Here is a 22671-nt window from a genome sequence, read left to right on the forward strand (position 1 = left end):
TGGGACCAGGCAGGAGTTGTCCCCTGGAACGCCTGTAATGGTCACTCTATCGGGCCAAGGCTCCCTCTCAATATTCCATGGGCAAGTGTCTCCAGAGCGGGCAAGTCAGGTGAAGCTTGGTAACCCAGACTTAGCGCTTAGGAAGCTGCACTTCCACGGCACTGTGCTTCACAAGACAGTTCCAAGGCTCTGCCAGGCTATAGAGGAAGGAACAGACACTGCCTCTCAAGTGCAGCATTCCAAAGTTTCAGCGGAAGAACAGAATGTGGGCTAGGATCCGGAAACTCCACTCCTGGGCCTCTAGCCCCCAAATACAAAGACATTAACTCGGAAAGACAGAGGCTCACCTGTTGTTCACTGCAGTGCCAAGAACCGCAGCCAAGATCTGAAAACAACCCAAATGTTCAGTGACAGAGGAGTGGGGTAAAGAAGTTGTGCTTTATATCCACAAGGGGATACGACTTACCTGTAAGAAAAGATGCAATCTTGCCTCTGGCTACAATGTGGAGCACTAGAGGGCTTCGTGTTAAGTTCAATAAGCCAGAGGGAGAAGGACAAATACCGGATGCTCTCGCTCTTATGTGGCATATAAAGAAACAAAACAAAGGACTGAACAGTATCTAATGATAACACACTGTTGTTCCGAAACGACAGAACTGAGGTTATCAACTGGGGGTGGGGGGTGGCCAAGGAGGAGGAGGAAGAGGTGGATTAGAGGTAACATAAGGACAGTGATGCAGGGGCAGCAACTTTGTTATGTCAAAAGACTAAAGACTAACACTATCACAACGCTGTTACCTCAACAATAAAAACTAAAATTAGAACCTCTTAAGTATGTGCTTAATATTCTAGAATTGAAGGATTTTAGCAAAGGAGTCTGGAAAGACAGTACAGGGGTCAATGTGTCTTCCTTGTGCCTGGCCAACCCCAATTCAATCCCCAGCACCACATCTGGTCCCAAGTAGTGCCGGAGTGATCCCTGATCAGAGAGAGAAGTCAACCCTAAGCAACGCTGGGTATGGCCCAAGCCCCCTCCAACTACCCACCCCCTCAAAAACACCCTTATAGAATGCTTAGCAAAAACAAAACAAAAATAACTGTCTTGCTGGAGTCAAGTATTCAAGTTTACAGAGTAACACCGTGATGTGGTAACAGCCCACCATCTGCAATGAAGCACATGTCCAAATACAATTTGCAGTACTGCTCTGGGAGATAAGACTGAATACACAGAGTTGAATATATAGAAGGGTGAGTACATAAAGGTGACTTTTGTACATAAGACTGTGCTCTTCCGGGAACTACAGTTGAGAAGAAAGATTGCCGGTTCTAGTAATGACAGACATCTGGGCAACTTTCCTACAATGATGAGAAAATATAGATAAAATACAGGTTTGAAAATCTGTTTGAAGATACTGAAGACTCAAGTTAGTCAGGAATCTCCAATTCGGGGGCTAGAGAAATAGTACAGTGGGCACGGATCTTGCCTTGGTGAACTGGGCTCAACCCCAGACAGCCCGTATGTTCCCCAAGCTCAGTCCAGGAATGGTCCATGAGCGCAGAGCTAGGAGTAAGCCCTGAGCACCACCCGCCAGGTGTGGCCCATAAACAAAAACAAAAAAGAATTTTCAATTCAAGATCTGAAAGTAGGGGGTAGAGCAATCGTAAAAACTCAGGTTCTATCTCTGGGTTCCCCCAAACTTTGAGCACAGTCAGGAGTGAGTGCTGGGTGTGGCCCAAACTACTCCCCATCAAAAGAAGAGAGAAATTAATGTATTTCAGTCTTATTTTTGCTCTCTTAGAAGGTCTATAAACTTCCTTATGTAAAAGGTCTATATTTAGGGGGCTGGAACAATAACACAGCGGGTAGGGCATTTCCCTTGCACGTGGCCAACCCAGGTTCGATTCCCAGCATCCCGTAAGGATCCTTGAGCACCGCCAGGGGTACTTCCTGAGTGCAGAGCCAGGAATAACTCTGTGCATCGCGGGTGTGACTCAAAAAGCAAAAAAAAAAAGAAAAGAAAAGAAAAGAAAAGCCTAAACGTCTATATTTACGTCTATATTTATATCTCTAGAAGGGTCTCCAGGCTACCTTTCACTAATCTAACCTAGTTCATCCTAATTACATAATGCAGGGAAATTAATCAACTGAGAACCAACAGTCCAATCTCAATTACAGTGAATGCGAAGGTTTAGAGGGTGGGATCAGGTAACAAAAGGGCACAGAAGCTCAGAACCTTTGAGGTTTGGGATCCTCCTTAGTCTGAGCCTGACTTTGTGTACACCCTGAAAAGTGAAACTAACGACCTCAAACAATTCTTAGATAGATCAAGAAACTTTTTACATGGAAGCATCTAGTTCATGCCTGGCACATGACCACTCAGTAAATACTGGTTCGATTTGCCTTTTTAAAGCCACAGCTCTCCAACACCCACGCTAGACTTGACTTAAAACAAAACAATCTCCTCTTTGTTCTTGTGCGCCCACTCTTGGGTTTCACTTCCCTGATCAGTTTCATTTCCCATTTTAATTTGCACCAGCCATGAATTCTCTGCCCTCAGACCCAGGATCTATTCCAATCCTTCTTACCCACTAGGGCTCAGGTCAAATTCTGCTTACATGGTCTTTTTGACAGAACTTATTTTACTCTCAAAAACCACACTTTTCCTCCTTTGTGGGAAGCCAGTATTGTTGTTGGTCAGGTACCTGCAGAACTTTAACGACATATACAAACTAAAGTGGTTTTGATAGGAAAGAGAAAACAAAAGGGAATGCCCTGCCACAGAGGCAGGGTGGGATGGGGGGGATGGGGGGTGGGAGGGTTACTGGGATCCGTGGTGGTGGGAAATGGTTACTGGTGGAGGGATGGGTATTCAAAATTAATTAATTAAAAAAAAAGAAGTGGTTTTGCTTTATCTTCTTTTAATATATATAACCATACAATTATAATACATTTATGATTGATTATATGTGGAAGACATTTTAATGTGATTATACATGTATATATTATACATATGTATTATATAATTACATATTGACTACATTTATATTTTTATGTGTACGTTATATACATATACACATGTATTACATATATAGGTATGATTATCAAATTTTATATATAATATACATGTGTTCCTACAATAATCAAATTGCACATGACGTTTTACAACTTTTCTATTTTTGGTTAATATATATTGAAGGTTTTTCCATACTTATAAATGATTTATTTCCTCCTCATTTTTCCTTGCATAACAAGGCTGGAGCGATAGCACAGCGGGTCGGGCGTCTGCTTTGCACGCAGCCAACATGGCCGACCCGAGTTCGATTCCTCTGCCCCTCTCGGAGAGCCCGGCAAGCTACCGAGAGTATTCGATATGCCAGACACAGTAACAACAAAGTCTCCAATGGAGACGTTACTGGGCCTGCTCGAGCAAATCGACGAACAACAGGAGGGCCTTTACCTTTACCTTTAACAATGAAATATTCCAGAGGGAAAATGACATAAGAATAAGACTCACAAAATTAGACCATGGCTTTAGATTTCCTAACAAGGAAGGTTCTAGTTAGCTTAAATCCAAAAGGCCTTTGCATCTGAACAACAGAATACACTGAACTTTCACATTCTCTTGGGCATTAAATATGACTTTTCCTAGCTTGGCTGGGTGTCGCCTAGTTAGTCTTCTCCATCAGCACCAATTTTTTGCTCCACTACCTCCCAACACCAGAGGGCAGCATATTCACCATTAATGCACAGAACACTAAACTAACTCGGGGCGGGGGGAGGGGGTTAGAGGGGGTGCGAATATTCCTGCAGTAAAAGCTGCACCACATGACTAATGTACTTTTTACTTTGGGGGAAAATATTTCTATGAAGAAAAACGAAACAGACTTATGAAGTAGGTCATCAAAAACAAAAAACGATCAACAAGCCAGGGCTGGAGAGAGAGCATTACGGGCTGAATGCCGGCTTTGCATGTGGGAGGTCTGGGTTCAGCATCTCTAGCACTGGGTACCCCAAGCACAGAGCTGGGAGAATCCCTGAGCACCACAGGGTGTGGCCTAACCTCACTGCAAATCAACCAACCAATCATCCACTGCAAACTCAACAAGCTCCCCGTGCGGGGTCGTCCACAAGGAAAGACAGACACAAGAAATCGGATGTGGATTAGGCAGTGAGAAGCTGTGACAATCTGAGCTGGTGAGACAGATTATTTCCAATTCTTCCAGTGTATCACATAGACAAAACCTTCCAGTGTATAAAAAATGTAAAAAGGACAAAAATGAAGATAATTTTATTACGTTCACCATGCTCTCAGATTTTGCAAACAGGAAAAAAGGAAGACATAGCAAGAGTAGTGCTAGATGAGAAATACATGCAAGCAGACCTTCTAATGGTAGGAAAAAATGAATTAACAAAAGATCCTCGATGAAAGAAAAAGGGCAGAGGCCAGAGATGGTACAGTGGGTAAAACTGTTTTCCTTTGCATGTAGTTGACCTGGGACTGATCCCTGGCACCCTGATGGTCCCCCCAAGACCACCAGGAGTGATCTCCGAGCACAGAGTCAGCAGTAAGCCCTGAACAGAGCTGGGTGTGGTCCCCACCTCCCAAAATCACTAATACTCCATTGTATGGATAGATCAGAGTTTTCTGTGTTTCTTTTTTTTTTTTTTTAATCCATGTAAAACAGGATATCCCATGTTGCTTCCAGTTTCGATTTTAATTTAAACAAATAAAATAACAGATTTAGTTGAAGATGAAAGACCGGGCACTTGTGTCTTCTGAGAATTTATTAAGCTGACAGTAAAGAAAAAGACTAAATCCACAATACAAAAGAAAAAGAGGTCAGTGGTCACTGATGAGTGGATGAGATTTCACTAAACTTCTGAAACATATTTAGAAAGAAATCAGCATGAAACACTGAACAAGAAGACAAGGCTTAAATAACACTTTGTTCAGAAATATATATCTACATTTTGTCCCAGCGATCCCATTTGGTGTAGATAGCTAAAACAAGTGAACGGTTTTTTGTTTTGTTTGGGAGCCACACCTATAAGTGCTCAGGGCTTATTCCTAGCTCTGTGCTGAGCCTCAGTTGGAGGGCCTCAGGGTGGTGCGGGGGATGGAGCCAGGGTCAGCTACATCCAAGGTAAATGCTATACTATCTCTCCAGCCCCCAAAAAGAGATCTTGAGGCAGTATTTACATACTCATTTCCACAGTAGCACTGCACATGACAGAAGGTAACCACAGACCACTGATAGATGTATAAATACACTACAACACATACAATTCAATACTAAAAACAGAAATTTGGGGTTGGAGAGACAATATAGGGGTACAGATGGTACATGCCTTGCCTACAGCCAATCCCTGTTCTGCCCAAACCCAGGTGCAGCCCTGGAGGTCCCAGGGCACAGGGGTGATCCAGGTTATCCCCAGCCCTAGAGGACTTCAACAGTAGCACAGTGAATAGTTGGTTGGCCAAGGATCGCTGGGAGGGGCCCTGGGGCTCGTGAGCACCACATGGGAGTTACCTCCCTCCCCCAAAAAACAAACAAAAAAGGAAATCCTGTCATATGCTACTTGATGAAACTGGGGGACATGATGTTAAGTGAAAAAAGGGGGGGCAGTCACAAAAAGACAATTACTATGACTGCACTTTGATGAGGTTTCGAAAATAGTCAAGGTCTGAGGAACAGAAAAAAATTGTTAACATGGGTGGGGTGGAGGAACTGACCCATTTAAGGGGACAGTTTCAGATGTGCAAGATAAAAAAATTTTCACAAAACTCAAATAGACTTTGCTACTCAATTGTATGCTTTTTAGAACCACAATGAGAAAATGGAGACTTGTGGCTTGTCATCAGGACGATCCTCAAAATAGAAAACCATGGAAGCACCTGGTTAAGAACATCTGAACAATGCAGAACAGGAAGTGGGCTCAAGTCAAATCATTTCCTACTCTGCAGGTCTCCCTGGTCTTTCCAGAGGGTGTCAAGAGCTACTGGGCTTGGTTTTTGGTGTGCGCGCATGCGTGTGTGTGTGTGTGTGTGTGTGTGTGTGTTTTACTGAACCACCATGATATACAGTTACACAGTTGTTCGTGATAGAATTTCAGTCATACAATGTTTCACCACCCATCCCTTCACCAGCTTACATTTTCCACCACCAATGTCCTCAGTTTCCCTCAGGATCCCCCACCCTCCGCGGCCTGCCTCTTTTCTTTCCCCATTTTCTTCCCACAATCCCCCTCTCTTTCCTTTTAGGCACTAGGATTTGCAGTGCTAGGACCGAAAGGGCCTTGTACATTTCACTTTACCTCCTTTTAGCACTCAGTTCTTGTCCAGAGTGATCATTTACAGCTACCATTGTCATGTTGGTCCCTTCTCTCTCCTAACTACACTTCCCCTCCCCCTTGGTGGCAAACTTCCTACCCTGGCCCAGTCCTCTTGGCCCTTGTTTCTACTGTCTGTAGGTATTATTCACATAGTCTGGTTTTTGCTTTGTTTTTCATATTTTGTAAAGGAGTGCAACCATTTTATGTTTTTCCCTCTCCTTCTGATTTTTTAAAAAACAACTGTGAACTGCTCAAGACCAAGCCCAGTAGTTTGCCTCATTTGAGGGGCGGGACAGGCAGGGGCTTGCTTATTTGGGTCTCCTTTCCTCTTTGCTTTCTCCCTCCCTCCTTCCCTCTGCAGAGAAATCATTCTGCAGAGGTCGAGGCAGCCAGCCATAACAGCTTCCTCACAGCTTCCAGATTTTGATGGCGTATGGCACACAGCCGCTCCTTTTCCAGCTGTTTCTCCTGCAGTCGTGTGTGCCTGGTGTGTTAGTGTCACGGATGCCTTTCCAGCTTGCCTCCTCTGGCCCCTCTGGCTCCCATTTCTGCTTCTGGTTGCCTCAACCTTAACTTACCTCTAGTTTTTTTGGGGGGTGGGGGTGGGGGTGGACGCTATGACTTTTCTTTTTAAAAATGCATTCTGTTCTCCTTCCTTTTACATGCCGCTCGTTTTTACCCAAGTTGATTTCTTGGCTATTCACTGCGATCCACTGGCACTTCTGGGAAGCTGGCATGGGCGAGCTCGATGTGTACATCAAGGGATGTTTTCCGTCTGTCTGCTCTGTGTTTGTGAGCTGGCCTTACTGTCCTGCAGAGCTCCTTTGTGCTAACTGCACTATTTATGCTTTGCAGAGGGCAGAGCACCTCAGTAGCATCACTGAAATGTGGGAAGGGCAGAGGAGAGAGGAAGCTGCCATTTTTCATTGCATGTACTTGACAGGAGATCTGTGTATGGATTCCCATGCTCCCCTTCCCTTTGTCACTGTCACTGTACTTAGGAGGAAAGGAGCAGGTGTGACAGTCGCCTGGCAGTGGGGCTCTCACATTTAGCTCACACCAAGGTGCGATGCTTGCTCTCAGCCACGGTGCTCACTGCAGGCTGTGCTCCTTGGGCTGTGCTCCTGGCTCTGCTCACTGGAGGGCATAATCATTGCCTGGCTGCATGGTTTGTGCTCCTGGGATCATGGACAGCAGAACAGAGACGCCGGGATTGAGCTCGGAGCAAGCAGCGGTACCCAGATTTGAAGCTGAGAGCGCTGCCTCACCAGCCAGGCATTCTGAGCCACTGAGCCTCTATCTAAAAATCAAGAACAGCCGTACTTAAACCATAATGCCCAAAGCGGGGCGGGGAGAGAGAGGAAAAGTGCCTGCCACAGAGGCAGGCTGGGGGATGGGGGCGGGGGAGTGTCACTGATGGTGGGAAATGTACACGGGTGGAGTAATGGGTATATCTGTATATGAATATGTGTATATGTGTAACTGTATATCTCAACATGACTCCGTTTTAAAAAAAAGAAAGAAAAAAAATAAATAGCATCTTATTCTTTTAAGGGCCACACCGTGAGGTACTTGGGAAGAGGGGGCTTCTCCTGGCACTGTTAGACTCAGTAGCGTGAGTCTGATGGTTCAGGGCTTGAGCCAAGGGATGAAGGCTGAGCTGTGCTGGGGGACATCAAGGCCACACCCAGCAGAGCTGGGGATGGGGGCGAGTAGTGCCAGGGGCTAGGCATGTGCTCTGCCCCTTTGAGTCATGTACCTGAACCCTATCCAGGAGAATAACTAAAGAAACTAGCTTAAAATGTCTTCAACGGAATAAACTGAGGGTGAGAAGAGAGAATCGGGAACAGTGCTCTCCATCACAATCCCTTTGGTATTGCATTTCTATCACGAGTATATACTTCTTTAAGACATAAGAAATCTGGAAATAAAAAGTGAATTTTCTTCTTGGGAATAGAATCTAAACTCTCATTTATATGTACTAAATTTCATGGACCGAGAAAGAAATACAGTTGCCAAGGAGACTAAGGCAATGGCTGAGCAACAAATTCAGGTCTGTGAAAAAATCCCATGGCAGTTTATTCAGCAGAGTATTTCATTCAATCCTAATTTTTGACAAAAGCCAATAACATGCCTGCTTTCTGTTTGCATGTTTGTTTCTTTGTTTTGGGGGTCACACCTAGTGGTGTGCAGGGCTTACTCCTGGCTCTGTGCTCAGGGATCACTCCCGGCAGGACTCTGGGGACCAAATCAAGAACGGCCACATGCGAGGCAAGCATCCTACCTACTGTACATTGTACACTCCTGCCCCAATAACGTGACTTTAAAAGAGGTCTTTGTTGTCTGACTCCGCATTAGGTTACCAGCCCCAGGCAACCCCAGGTGGGAAAAGGTGCCGATCCACCACGTGTCTCCCCTGGCGGCTTGGGGTCCGCATTCTTTCAGAAGCCAATGGACAGCCAGGTAGAGGTCGGGGCCCCTCAGTGATGAGGCATGTGGGGTCTCACAGGATGGGGGTAGAGCCGGCCCTTTCCTCCCCCACCCCAACGAGACCCCAAGTCCACAAACGAGCCCTCTGGCTACCCAACAAGCTGCTTAAGCCATGATCCCAGAGACTCAGAAGCAAATCTCGGAACCCAGCAGTTTTTGGCAGAAATCCCTCCAGATTTAATTATTAAAATTTCAGAATTCCAAAATCGTGCAGCCGCAGTATATGTTAGTCATAATCAACAATAGAAAACAAACTGTCTAATGTTGCCTTTTCGGCAGAGCTGAGTGTTGGGGTAAAATCCCAAATAATAATGGGGGGTCTGCTGTTGAAATATTTAATGTGATCAAAGTAGAGAGAGTAATGTGGAAATCATCTGCCACACAGGTAGGGGGAGGGTGTGGGATGGGGGTAGACTGGAGTTTTTGGTGGTGGAAAATGTGCACTGGTGAAGGGACGGGTGTTTCATCATTGTATGACCAAGATTAAAACCCAAAAGCTTTGTAACTGCTCTCACAGTGATTCACTAAATAAATTTATAAAATAAAAAATTAAATTAAAAAAAAGAGGTCTTTGAAACTTCTTAGTGATATCTAGCATTTTCTAAATATTCAGTCTATTACAGAAATGAGAAAACTGGAGCTGTAGAGAGAGTACAGTGGGTGGGGTGCCAGCTTGCAGCTGACCTACTCAACACTGCATCTGATCCCACCAAGAGTAATTCCTTAGCACAGCCAGGTGCAGTCCCCAAACCAAACAAACAAAAAAATTACAGTAAATGACAACGTAGGTTCTAGTCCCAACTCTACAACTTAAAAGTCGTTTGTCCTGAGCAAGTCATCTTCCTTTGGTTTGTTATCCCTGTAAATAACCACTCTAGCCCTCTCTACCACTCCATGCTGAGAGACTGACAATATTTCAAGGTTTGGAATTTATACAAATAAATGTTAGTGTAACAGATGTTAGCAATATTTTCCAGAATAAAGCCATACATATTCTGTACATCCATTGAGTAAATACCAAATTAAGTAAAATATTTCTTTAATGTACTATGGAGTAGTATTATAAAAGGTGGGTCAAATTAGGGGCTGGCGATAGTACAGCGGGGAGGGCATTTGCCTTGCACTTGGCCAACCCAGGTTCAATCCCCAGGCATCCCATTTGGTTCCCTGTCCCCTGAGCCAGACAGGAATAATTCCTCAGTGGAGAATCTGGAGTAACCTCTGAGCACCACCAGATGTGGTCCACCCTCAAAAAAAAAAAAAAAAAGAGAAAAAGTTGGCTCAAACTTTTGAGATTTAAGTTCTGGTACAAAGTCTATGTTCAACCACAAATGGATAATTTCCACAACTCCTTTGGGCCTCTACACAATGCAACTGGTCTAAAATCAACTTTGCAGAGGTGTCTCAAGGGTGCATTTTTGAATCACACAATGCTGTTTTTTAAAAGAGACTTTGTCCACTCCTTTGCTGTCACTGTCACTGTCACTGTCCTCCCGTTGTTCATCGATTTGCTCGAGCGGGCCCAGTAACGTCTCCATTGGAGACTTTGTTGTTACTGTGTCTGGCATATCGAATACGTCACGGGGAGCTTGCCAGGTTCTGCCATGCGGGCGAGATCCTCTCGGTAGCTTGCCGGGCTCTCCAAGAGGGGTGGACGAATCTAACTCGGGTCGGCCATGCTGGCTGAATGCGAGGCAAATGCCCTACCCCTGAGCTATCACTCCAGCCCACTCCTTTGCTGGTGGTGGTATATTTTTTTCTGGAAAGTTTGACTTAGCTCTGAATGTTTGAACATCACTGGCTTAAGCTGAAGTTTCCAAAAGATGGCAGCCGCACGGGAGCCTTGTGGACAGCGGGTTTGAGCCGGGGTTGGCGGGAGCGGCAGGGACCTCATGGGAAGGGGGGCTTTGTGGGCCGTCCCCCACGCCCCACCGAGGTCGCCAGCTGCCCCCCACGAGCGGCTCCCCGGCACGGCCACGACTCCAGGGCACAGAAACCAATCTCTTAACTAGCTAACTTTTAATAGAAATTCTTCCAGGGTCAATAAGTAAAATAGCAGAAATTCAAAACCATCATTTTATTCTTAAACCAAGTTGTAGAAAGCAAATCATTTCACAACGCTGTTTCAGCATGTCTGATTGTGGGGGGTGGGTCGTAAACTCTAAACAATAATTGTGCATCTTCTATCGAAACAATCTATCTAGTCAAAGTAGATAGAGTATTAACTAGAACTCATCTGCCTCACAGGAATTGGGAGGGGTGGGAGGTGGGGGTCTATTGGGGTTCGGGGTTAAAAATAAGTATTGGTAAAGGGAAATGTGTTTGATATTTACATGACTGAAACCTAAACCCGAAAGCTCTGTAATTTTTCCCACAGTGATTCAATAAATAAATAAATTATTCAAAAAAAAAAAGCTGAAGTTTCCAGTCCCTATTTTCAGCATTTATTTTCACAACCCTAATGTGACCTCCTCTACCTTTTACATTCTACCCTTTCTCCACACTGACCTACCTTCAGGGACCCTGGTAAGGCCACAGCCAATTCCTGTCCCCACACTGATGCCACGAGATAGCTGCTGTTCTAGCATCTGTGCCACATCCTGCGCCATAATCTGCCCACTCTCCCCTGCACCCTCTTGCATCCAAACTTAGTGCTTACATCTTGAATACAAGACTCCCTCCAACAAATTAACACATGGGACTGAAGAGATACTATAGCAGGTCGGGTGTTTGCCTTGCCTGAGATGGGTCTGGGTTTGATCCCAGCACCCCAGATGGTCCCTTGTCCCACCAGGAGTAATCCCTAAGTGCAGAGACAGAAGTAAACCCTGAGCACCACCAAGCATGGCCCAAAAATTTAGGAGGGAAAAAAAAGTACTGACAGACATCAGAGGCAGAAACAAATTTTGGTTTCGTGCCAGAGAGCCTCGAGATTCAAAATCTGTCAAACTCACCTGTTGAGAGAATGCAGGAAAACATCTAACGAAAGAAGTGTTTAGGAAGAAGGCACTTTAGGCAGGACTAAACGATAAAAGAGTGATCGCTGTATTAGAGTTAGCTGTGCATTGTTGGACTTCGTGCATTTGTTGGGTTTCAACAGTAAGTTATCCCTTCATGGAACAAGGCTGATTTCTGAGTATCTGCCATCAGTCCATGTGATTTGCTTGTATGACCAATAAAAGTCTTGGGATTTTTTGTGAAGACTCCCCTTATCGGAGCCCTATAATGAAGTCAATGAAATAATGAAGATAGTGTCCTGAACACAGACACGAGTTTCTTGGCCTTGAGTAGGATGAGTCCATGTTGAAGACATGTGGGACAAATTTTTGCAAAAGGTTCAGGCTGCAGAGACGGCCATGCCAGGGAAACCCCACGGAGTAACACCCACTGTTATCTCAATAAACATCCTGTCTTGCTGAACTGATTTTTGCAATGGAGGGTAGGGGGGCTGTAGGGCACTGGGGCCACTCGAGTTATACTTGACCAAGTGGTGAGAGCTTGGGATGGGAGATAAGGGGAAAGTTTGCTACCAGGGCCATGGGGGGGGGGAGGGGTAAGGGAACATGCAGATCTTGGGAATAAACTCAGGGCCTTATGCATACCCTATGCCAGACACAGTAACAACAAAGTCTCCAATGGAGACGTTACTGGGCCCGCTCGAGCAAATCGACGATCAACGGGAGGGCCTTTACTTTACTTTACTTTACTTATGCATACCCAGCATGTGCTACTTGAGCTATGGCTATTTTCTTTTTAACACTGACACTTTTATTTATTGGAGGCTACTAGGACCCAGTTGGTCTCTATATGTCTCTCCAGTGATTTCTCTACGAGAGAAAACCGTTCCAGAAACACACATTCGAGTTTCTTTTCATCTCTGTTTGACAAGGATCCTCTACTCCACATTGGCTGTCTAAACTTAAGGTATTCTAAAGGTCCAAGACAATACTCTGAAAAAAGTGAAATCAGCAAGGTACACCATCCCACCAAGGTGAAAACAGCAATTTGGGTAACTGGAAAAAATAGCAAACTGCCTCAGATCGATTAGTAACTTATTAAAATGGGCCTGATCAGAGTCATTAAACAGCAGCAGCATTTGGTAGGTTGCTTTTCTCCTTTATAAATATGAATCACATATTAAACTTAGTTTCTTCATACTAAAAGGCTATGTATGTTGTCAACATTCAATAAATGTTATAAATCCAATTATTTTATATTTCTGCAACCTGAAATTCAGTGCCCTATGTTTGCACTTTACTAAATTAATAAAGGTCGTTTACTTCCTTTTTTTTTTTTTTTTGCTTTTTTTTGGAGGGGGGGGGTCACAGGGGTTACTCCTGGCTCTGTGCTCAGAAATTACCCCTGGCGGTGCTCAGGGGACCATATGGGATGCTGGGAATCGAACCTGGGTTGCCCGTGTGCAAGGCAAACACCCTACTCGCTGTACTATTGCTCCAGTCCCTAAAGGCCATTTACTTCTAGCTTGCTAAGAGATTTTATACATTTTCAATAAAAAAAATAGTGTTTCATTGATGAAACAATCACTGATAAAAAATGATGGTTGATCATTTTTTACATTCATATAAAATTTTATTACAATCTTTTACTTATTGATGCAGACACTTAAGCAAAATCTAAAACATAGTATTTTTTAATATAAAGCCAGTATTCCCTTTTTTAGAATAAAACACACTTCAATATTTGTATAGGCCTATTCAGATTTTCCCCTTAAAATTTTCATAATTCTCTTCATTCTTACTAAGTTTTACATGTGTAGGATTTACCTATTTTGTGTAAATTGTATTAGCACAGATTAACATTAATTTTTAAATCTATTTAAAATAGATTTAATAGATATAAATTTTGGAAAAATAAGAGATAAAACTTTGAAAAATAATTTAGCAATTTACACTAATTTACGATTCTGTGAGGTTTCAGATTAGCTCTATTAATCTATATGTGTGTAGGTATCTCCACCTCTACAATTTAAAAAATAGAAAGAGAAAGATCTCTTCCATATGTGGGATAAAAAGGAAATATAGAAAGGGAAGAAAAAATGGTCAAAGTCATTGAAACTCAAGATTTAGTCTATAGAACTAAGCTTTTGGGGGTGCTATTTGGGGTCCTTGGAGGAAAGTGGTGGAAACTGGTGGAGGAAATTGGTCTCTGGTGATGGGTGTGCTATTGGAGAAAGCATGAAAATACAATTAACAATAACTCCGGTACCTAAATAAAAATGGCTAAAGTTTTTTCAGTACCCCGAACCTTGCCTAGTTAACTTACACTATGAATCTACAGTAGATACCCCTTTGTTCACCTATTAAGAGTACTCTCCCTTATTAAAGATGAAACCACACAACTGCTTCACCTCTGTATCTCCCCCAGGCTTTCAGTCAGTGCCTTTTGTGCAGAGGCCACTTTGAATATAAATTCAGAATTTCTCCTCTTTCTATCTGGGGGTGTGGCTCAGTGGCAGGGCACTCGCCCTGCACACGTGAGGTCCTGGGTTCCCTCTCCAGTGCTGCATGGCTCCCCAAGGACCACAGGGAGTCACCTCCAAGCACAGAGTCAGGAGTAACCCCAGAGCACACCAAGGTGCGTAGCAAACCCATAAAAATATTTTCTTTCAGTGAAGGATCTCCTTGGTTTTCAGATGCACCCCTTCTTCTTATAAAGTTTCCACTGACCATCCCAGTCCACAGGTCACATTAACTTTCGGACTCCTATAAAACTCCATTTAATTGCCACCAATATTATCACTGTGTTATCTTTATGTACATATGCATTTTATAATCTTATGTTTTTGTGTATTCCAATAATATCTTGGCAAGCATGGCCAATTAACATTAATTAATTCAACCAACCTTTCCCAAAGAATGAGAAAAAGGCTACAGACAAACTGGAACCTAAAAGTGATCTCATCCATGGCCATGAAAAATGCCTATTACTGAAGGGCCAAAAACCCTGACATGCATGATGATAAAAGTAAACTGCAACAGAATTCTCTAAATGGTCTCAAACTTCCCAAGTCTTCCTCATACTTCAGGGAGACCTAAATGCCTAACCAATGAAAGCAGATAGCTTGAAACAAAAAATAATAATAAATTATATTCCACTTACAAAGCTAAGATTTCACTTGTTTTTACCTAATTTTCCCTGCTAAAGACATTTTTACAGTGTGCAGTATCTATCATTCTACTATGAGCAAGCCTTGTCTTTTTTTAATTTCCACTAGGCTTCTTTCTCCCTAATGGACGAAAAGGAGGAGAGCAATCTTTGAATCTTCACTTCCTTGATATCCTTCCACAAAAGGAACTGTATCCACTGCAGACATTTCATAAACACTAGCAGAAGAGCTCTCAAGTCACTGGCATTTTACACACATTTGTGGCAATTAATGAGCTTAACCATGGTATTTGCACACCCATTTCAGTCTATACATTTAAGTCATTCAAGTCCATCCCATATACAACACAACTACAAATTTCTGGTTTAAAGGCAACAAGGGAGTTAGTTCTCTAGCAAGTATCTCAATCAGAACAGTCTATGAGAGTCGAAGACAAAAAAAAAAAAAAAACCCAACCAGCAGGTAGGTCAATTGCCTTGCACACAACTAACTCCAATTAGAACCCTGCACCATATATGGTGCCTGAGCCCCATTAGGAGTGATCCCCGAGTATAGAGCCACGAGTAAGTTCTGAGCACTGTTGACTGTGGCCCCAAAACAAGAGTCTAGCTATGCTAAGTGGGGTCTCCAGATAAGCAACATTCCATAAGACCACTCTGGGGCGGAATCCTCAGGTCCCCCAGAGGCCTCCTAAATTAGATTTTCCACTTAAAGCTACCCCCAGGTGTCTGTAATCTGTAAAGGGGATCTCAAATCTCTGATTTGAGAAGCCAGTTTCCAGTTTAGACAGAAGAATTAGAATGTATAAGGCACACGTGATGAAGAAACACTAACTCATTGTAAATTGTAAATGTGTTGGTCCTTCTCTGCTACCTGAAGGCTTGCTGACCGCAGGAACCCTTTCTCTCCCACCACCAGTATTCCCTAGGCCTAACAGACCCTGAGATATGACCCAGGGCTCAGTAAATTTTTGCTGAATGCATAAATGACTGAGCAAAGTAAAAACAAAACTTTTCCCGGAAGGCTAATCTCATAGAAAATTCCTTTGTCCATGATTTCTACATACGACCATACTTCATTAAGTTTGGGGTTAGTAATTACACTGAAGATCAGCTGCCTTCCCTCCTTCCACGATGCACCTGACAAAGCTAAGGCTTGGAACTTCCACCACGCATCTGACACAGCTAAAGCTGATCTCCCTGTTTGGGGTGGGGGGCTTCGTTAGCAAGTGAGGTGGCTGCATGTTAATTCTGGCTTTCAGAGATCCCCGTTCCCGCCGCTTCCACAAGATGAAATCACCACCCCTCAAACGGATAAAGCAAAACCAATTTCGAATCAGGACATCACACCACACCTGGACACCGGGCTTCTTTGAGAAGGACACTTCCAGAAAACAATGCCCAGCCGGTGAAAGCTGCAACACCCTCACCTTTCTCCAGGGCAGAAGGTGATACTGGAGAAGCCCAAGGAGGGATGAAAAGAACAGCGACCGCCTAGCGAGCTAGGGACAGAGGGAGGAAACCCGGCAGACCGGAACGCCAGCGGAGAGCGGAGAGGAGGATGCCAAAAACCACTTACAGGTCTGCAGAGCAGGAAGTCCAAGGAGAAAATCGGGGAAAGGAAAATGCTCTAAGCACTGACAATGACGAAGATTAATTTTTTCTTTTTAAGAGACCTGACATGCACCAGAAGGGAGGGGCGGGGAGAGGAAGGGAGGCTGCAATTTGGCGCACTGCAAAAGGAAGCCACTGCAGCCGTCCCTGCTCAGCTCAGACTGTCCAGGGGAGGCAGCCCTGGCATAGGTGGGTGGCAACGCCCGCCGTGGCCTGAGCCATCTCCTCTGCAGCCTCGGGGCGCGGGTGGGGACGCGGGGAAGGGCGCGCCGTCGGCGGGAGGCCTGGGGCGGGGCGCGCGGATGCGGGGCTGGCCGCGGCAGGTACCCACCTTATCCCACCGGAGCCACTGCCCGATGGCCGTGTCGAGCTGAGGGTCCCCGGTGTGGTATGGGGGGGCGTGGAGCACGTTGGAGTTCATGTCCCCCTCCGCCTTCTCAGCCATGGCACAGCGACGGGGGGCGCGGGCCTCGGGGTGGGGGGGTCCGTGGAGACGCCGAGTTGCAGGGGGGCTGAAGGCGCGATCACCAGGGTCCCGCCGCCCCCTCTTCAGTGCAGGGCATCGGGGGCCGAGCGCAGCAGCCCCGGCCACGCGGGAGCGGGCTGGTGAGCGGCTGTCCGCGCCCGGGCCGCCCGGCTCCGGTCTCGGGGCGCACGGACGGCGGCCGTCCCAGCCGGAGAACAACAGTCCCAGGTGCCGGGTCCCCGCCGCCGCCGCCGCCGCCGCCGCCCAGGCCCCGCCCCCGGCGCGGCCGGCCACGCCCCTCCCCGCCCCCGCCGCGCTCGGGGGACGCGCGCGCGTGCGTCAGGACCCGCGGGTCGCGGAGGCGCTGGCGGGCGGTATCTGGAGGGCGGCTTGCTGTATTTGTAATTTTCTTGCACCGCGTCTCCTTTTCTCCTTCAGCTGCCCAGTAACGGCGACCCGCCGTGGACTCCCGCTCTGCGGCTCCCGGGCGCGCCCCCGCGCTTTCGGTCCCGTGTCCGAGCCTCGGGCTGGGAGCACGCGCCCGGTGGGAGGGCACGCCTGTGGGGCCCCGCAAGGCCTCACGGGAGTTGTAGTTCTTTTCATTCGCGTAGGCCTTGGGAGATGGCCACAGAGACTACAACTCCCGACGACACCCCTCCCTCTCTTTTCGCAAAAAGAAAAAGATCTGCCTCGAGGCTATTCCCTCCGGGCATGCCCTGCCCCTGTTATTCAGCTGTGTGGTCTGCCGATTAAATGAAACGGATGCATTAAGTAGTATTCATTTAGTGCTTTGCAGTTTACGAATCGCATTGTATTCTTTCAACCGGAGATGGGCGTGATGCACCCCCTTTTAGACACAAAAAAGAAAATCGCTTTTCTTTTCAAAAGGAAAGAATTGTTAAGTGATGGAACCTAGCTTCTAGCTTCCTTCACATCTCCTCTGCTAGCAATTCTTGCAGGATTGCAACAGTGGCTAGAAGGCAGGGAAAGAAAACAAGATGACTGAAAGCAGAGAAGTGGCAGAGGATATTTGACCTTAATATAACAATGTATGAATATTATTATGAGAGATCCAAAAAGCAATGCTAAGAAAGATACAGAGAAACAAAGATCACTAAAGTCATCTTAAATTTTCTCTAATTTGGGGTTCCTTTCTTCTCATTTCTCATCTTCTCAAAAAAAGGAATGCTCTTCTCTCCCCCCCCCCCCCCCCAAATCACATGAGGTCTGGGAGATGCTGACATAAGAACTTGGCTATCAGAGTTTTTCCTGAGATTTCAGTATTGGGTCTTACAGGGAAGCTACAAGTTTTGACCAGGTACATTACAACTCTTACCCTACTCAGCTTGTTTGTAAAAAGGGTATAATATAATATCATGGCGGAACAGTTACCTAATAAATGGCTTTAGAGCATGTCGAGGTTCATAAATGAAAGAGTTAGTGAACTCAAAGTATTATTTTCTTTTATTTAAAGGTACCTTTACCTTAACAAAAATCCGAACTACAAGGAACAAAATAATTGTCCAGTTAATTCCTAATTTACAGCTTGAGGTAAATATTTGGGGGGTTCCTTTATTGAAGTCTGCAACTTCTTTTAATCACTCTAGACCAAGGAAACAACCATATGTCCTGAAAAAGAAACTAACCCTTCTCTATTATTAACTTTATTTCAGAGACCACTATTAATGATATAACGGTCTACTCTATACTAAGCATTATGCTAGGAGCCAATGCTATCAGAAAGTATATAAAGTACCCATTTCTTTCAAAAATAAGATCTGTCTGGAGTGACAGGATATATGCAAGAAAAGATTGCCAGACAGAGGCTGGCTATAAACACCTATTAAGGACTTTAAAGTCAGGAGCTCAGTAAAGCATCAAGTGAAAAGGGACTAGAGGAAAATTCCTAAGTAAAGAAAAAATGGCATTTCAAGTTCATAGATCATTGGTTCTCAAATCACCATAGAGGTTTATTTAAACTGCATATTCCTCCGGCAAGAGATAGTAGAGTTGGTAGGACATTTGCTTTGCATGCAGCTGGCCTGGGTCAGATCCCCAGTATTCCATATGCTCCTCAGAACCCCACCAGGAATGATTCCTGAGCAAAAAGCCAGGAGTAAGCCCTGAGCACTGCACTGTGTGCCAAACCCCTCACCCCCCCAAATGTACATTCCTGTAAAATGCTCCAGAAATTCTGAATAAATACGTAGTGACAGGGTCTATGTTCCTACACAGCTAATAAATATCTATTGGTTGTAACATAAGTGGCCTTAATGCTGCTGGTCTCACTGTGTGTTTGGAGACTCAGGGAATTATACCCTCTGGCAGATTATTTAAAAACACAAAATGTCAGGTCCTACTTCAATTCCACTATATCAGAATCTATATTTCAACAAGATCCAGTGACAACTTACAGGCCTATGAAAATTGAAAGCAGAGTTTTTTTTCAAAACTATTTTGTGTATTTTTAACATTGGTTTACATCACTGCTCAAGTTTCAGGTGTGCTTTTCACGCCTCTTTAAAAGTGCATGCCACATCTATCACCCAATGACAAATCCCTCCATGACAATTTATTGGACCCTCTTAACCCTTTGTATATTCTCCCATTTCCCCTGAAAACCTCAACTCATCAATCCAAATGCAAAAGTTGGTTTGGGTTTGTTTTTGTCTGTTCCCCTTGTTTCTTTATGTCCTTCATGTGAGTGAGATCACCCGTATTTGTCTTTCTCTTTCTGACTTCTTTCGCTTATTTTCTCCATTTGTGTTGTCACAAGAGCAGCAAGACTTCGTATTTTCTTGTGACTGAGGATGATTCCATTGTAAATATAAACTGCAACGTCTTTATACACTGATTCATCATGTGTACTGGGTTGCTTACGTATTTTGACAATTGTAAATAGTGCTTCAGCAAATACAGCAGTGCATATATAATTTCAAATTAATATTTCTATATTCTTTAAATGGATGCCTAAGGAGGTATTGTTAGATCATATGGTAAGTGTATTTTGAGAAACCTTCATACTGATTTCCAAAGAGACTAGACCAGTTTCCATTCCCAACAACAATGTGAGGGGCTCCTTTTATCTCCACACCCTGGCCAGCACTTGTTTCTGGTGTCTTTGTGATACGGGCCATTCTCACAGGTGTGAGGAGATAGCACGTTGTAGTTTTGATTTGCATCTTCCTGATAATAAGTGATCATGAGCATTTTTTTTCATGTTGGCCAGCAGTAATGGTATTTTGGGGGGGACAAGGGCACACCCAACTCTGTACAAGTGCAACTCCCAGCTCTGCTCAGTGGCTGCTCCCACTGTGCTTAAGGGTGTGCCCGGGGGAAACCCCAGGTCTCCTCATGCAAAGCATTCACTCGGCCTCCTTTACTATTTCTTGGTCCCCGCCAGTGTGTTATCTCTCTCCCCTCCCCCCATCTTTGTTTGTTTTTAGCGGGATCCACACTTGAAGCTGCTCAGCAGTTACTCCTGACTCTGCAGTTACTCTTGGCAGGGCTCAGGGGATCATTTGGGGTGCCGGAAATTGAACCAGGGTTGGCCATGTGCAAAGTAAGCTTCCTACTTGCTGTACTGTCTCTCCTGGCACCCTGCCATTAGTATATTTTCTTTTAAAAAATGTCTACTCATCTCTTCTATTATGCTGTGCGTGTGTGTGTGTGTTGAATTTTACAAGTTCTTTATTTACCTTGCATATTAGCTCCTTGCTTGATGTATGAAGTATTTTCAACCATCTGTGGGATGTCTTTTTATTTTACTAGTATTTTCTTCCCATATGCAGATGACTACACAGCAGCTTTTAAAGACAATTCTTATTCAGTGCTGAGAAGCAGTGATAAATCCATATAAATTTCAGATGAGATTAAAGAGGAGAATAATAAAATCCAGGAGAAATCTAATTTTAAATTTAATCCCAGAGTTAACTGGCTCTCATACCAACAAGGTCATGATAGATATTAAACTAGTTCTCAGAAACTTTACCCAGGTGTCTTTAGTTTGTTGCCAGAAATTGAAAGATAACCACGGAGACCCAGAATTCAAGAAATCTGACAACAGTATCTAAGTGTGTCCAGAAGAGGGAGCATAATAGTTTTGCTAGTCAAGTAAAGCTCAGACACTTTCATTTCTGCAGGAATTTGACCAAGTTCTCCTATATTTTAATTTCTATTTGCTAAATCTGGTAGCCCCAATTGTGATCTTATTTTATTGGGTTATTTACATGTGCATGTATAAAAGCTAATACTTTAGGATCTTAATATAATGATATGTATAACTTTCTTTTTCAAATAGTTTCAAATATTCTATATTTACTTATACAAATATGTGCTATACATAAATGTGTATAAACATATAGTTATATAAGTAGCAAATAATAAAGTAAATGGAGAGAAATATTAATATTAATATTTAATAATTTAACATTCACCTACCATTATAATATTAAAATATTATCATGATATAATATTTTATATTGTGATAATATAATAATACTGGGATATGATAATATCTCATTTATTAAGGATATGAATAGTTTGTGTTATTTCAAATGTTGCTACTTTGTTTAACATTATTTTGAAATGAAAACTCTGTAAAGAAAAAACCCTGGTGTATAGGAATTATCCATTCCTTTAAGGTTTGAAAAACTTTGGAGCCGCGAAACTCTCATTTGATAAGTTTATCATGAAATTACACTTTCATCACTATTTTGGGTTGTCTGATCCACCCTGTTTTATATGAAATGGGGAACAGAAAGCATTATTCCAGTTCATGGAAGTTTCACTCCCATCTGTTGCCCAGAGTCCTGGTGATTTATCAAGACTGGTAGATTTCTCCTTGCAAACCATTCTTAAGCTCTGGTCAGGATATCTGGTTGAGTTTACAACCCACAAAGTCTCTCTCTAGGTTTTCCACATGCCCTTTCACTCAAAATTTTGTTAATTTCTAGAAGTGCGGACACCAAATAGAACCTGGGGACTCTCTTTCTAATCACCCTCCTATCTGAAGACTTAAGTTCTTGACAACTCTCTCATTTTGTTCCGTGAGTCTTCTGAAAAGAGAAATATTTTCTTGTTCAACAAAGATGTTTGGCATCAACCCTGGTGAACTCTATGGAAATAAACAAAATAAATGAGGAAAAGAATGAGCTTGCAAGAAGATTTCTACTTTTATCCCTATTTCATAGAATCTTGGTAGAGACAAGGGGAGACAACAAGAAATAAAAAGAGGCTGTGTGGGTCCCACTGATAGCACAGTGAGTAGTGCACTTGCTTGTATGCAGTTGCCTGGGATTTGGTCCCTGGCACCATAAACGGTCCCCTGAGCCCACCAGGAGTGAGCCCAGAACTCAAAGACAGGAGCAAGTCCAGAGAACTGGCAGGTGTGGCCCCAAGCAAAAACAAAACAAAAATAATGGATGCCAGGAAAGGGAGAGATCGCTAAAGGGTTAGGAGAAGCAAGGCTGAGAAGCGAGGCTCTGAGCTGAGAGGCGTGCCTTGCCAGCTCTAGGGACATGCAGGGTTGTTGTCTGACAGGGAGTGAGTATCTCACCACAGTTCCAGAACCTTTATCAATATGCAATCTACATATAAAACAATTCGCCCATTCATCCAGAACTGCCAGACAGCACTCCGT

The 22671-nt window shown here is 44.0% G+C and overlaps 1 protein-coding gene across 1 annotated transcript in view; it reads right to left on the bottom strand.

The window, feature by feature from the left end:
• Nucleotides 1–17298, bottom strand: part of PGM2L1 (phosphoglucomutase 2 like 1) — a 46291-nt gene extending 28993 nt beyond the window's left edge. The window contains exon 1 of the mRNA XM_056115977.1: nt 16896–17298. Within this exon, the coding sequence (XP_055971952.1) occupies nt 16896–17009 (114 nt within the window). The 5' untranslated portion in view covers nt 17010–17298. The remainder of the gene's footprint in view (nt 1–16895) is intronic.
• Between the last annotated feature and the right edge of the window lie 5373 nt (nt 17299–22671).

This window comes from Sorex fumeus, unplaced genomic scaffold, assembly GCF_029834395.1.
Source record: "Sorex fumeus unplaced genomic scaffold, SorFum_2.1 ptg000030l, whole genome shotgun sequence".
NCBI lineage: Eukaryota > Metazoa > Chordata > Mammalia > Eulipotyphla > Soricidae > Sorex > Sorex fumeus.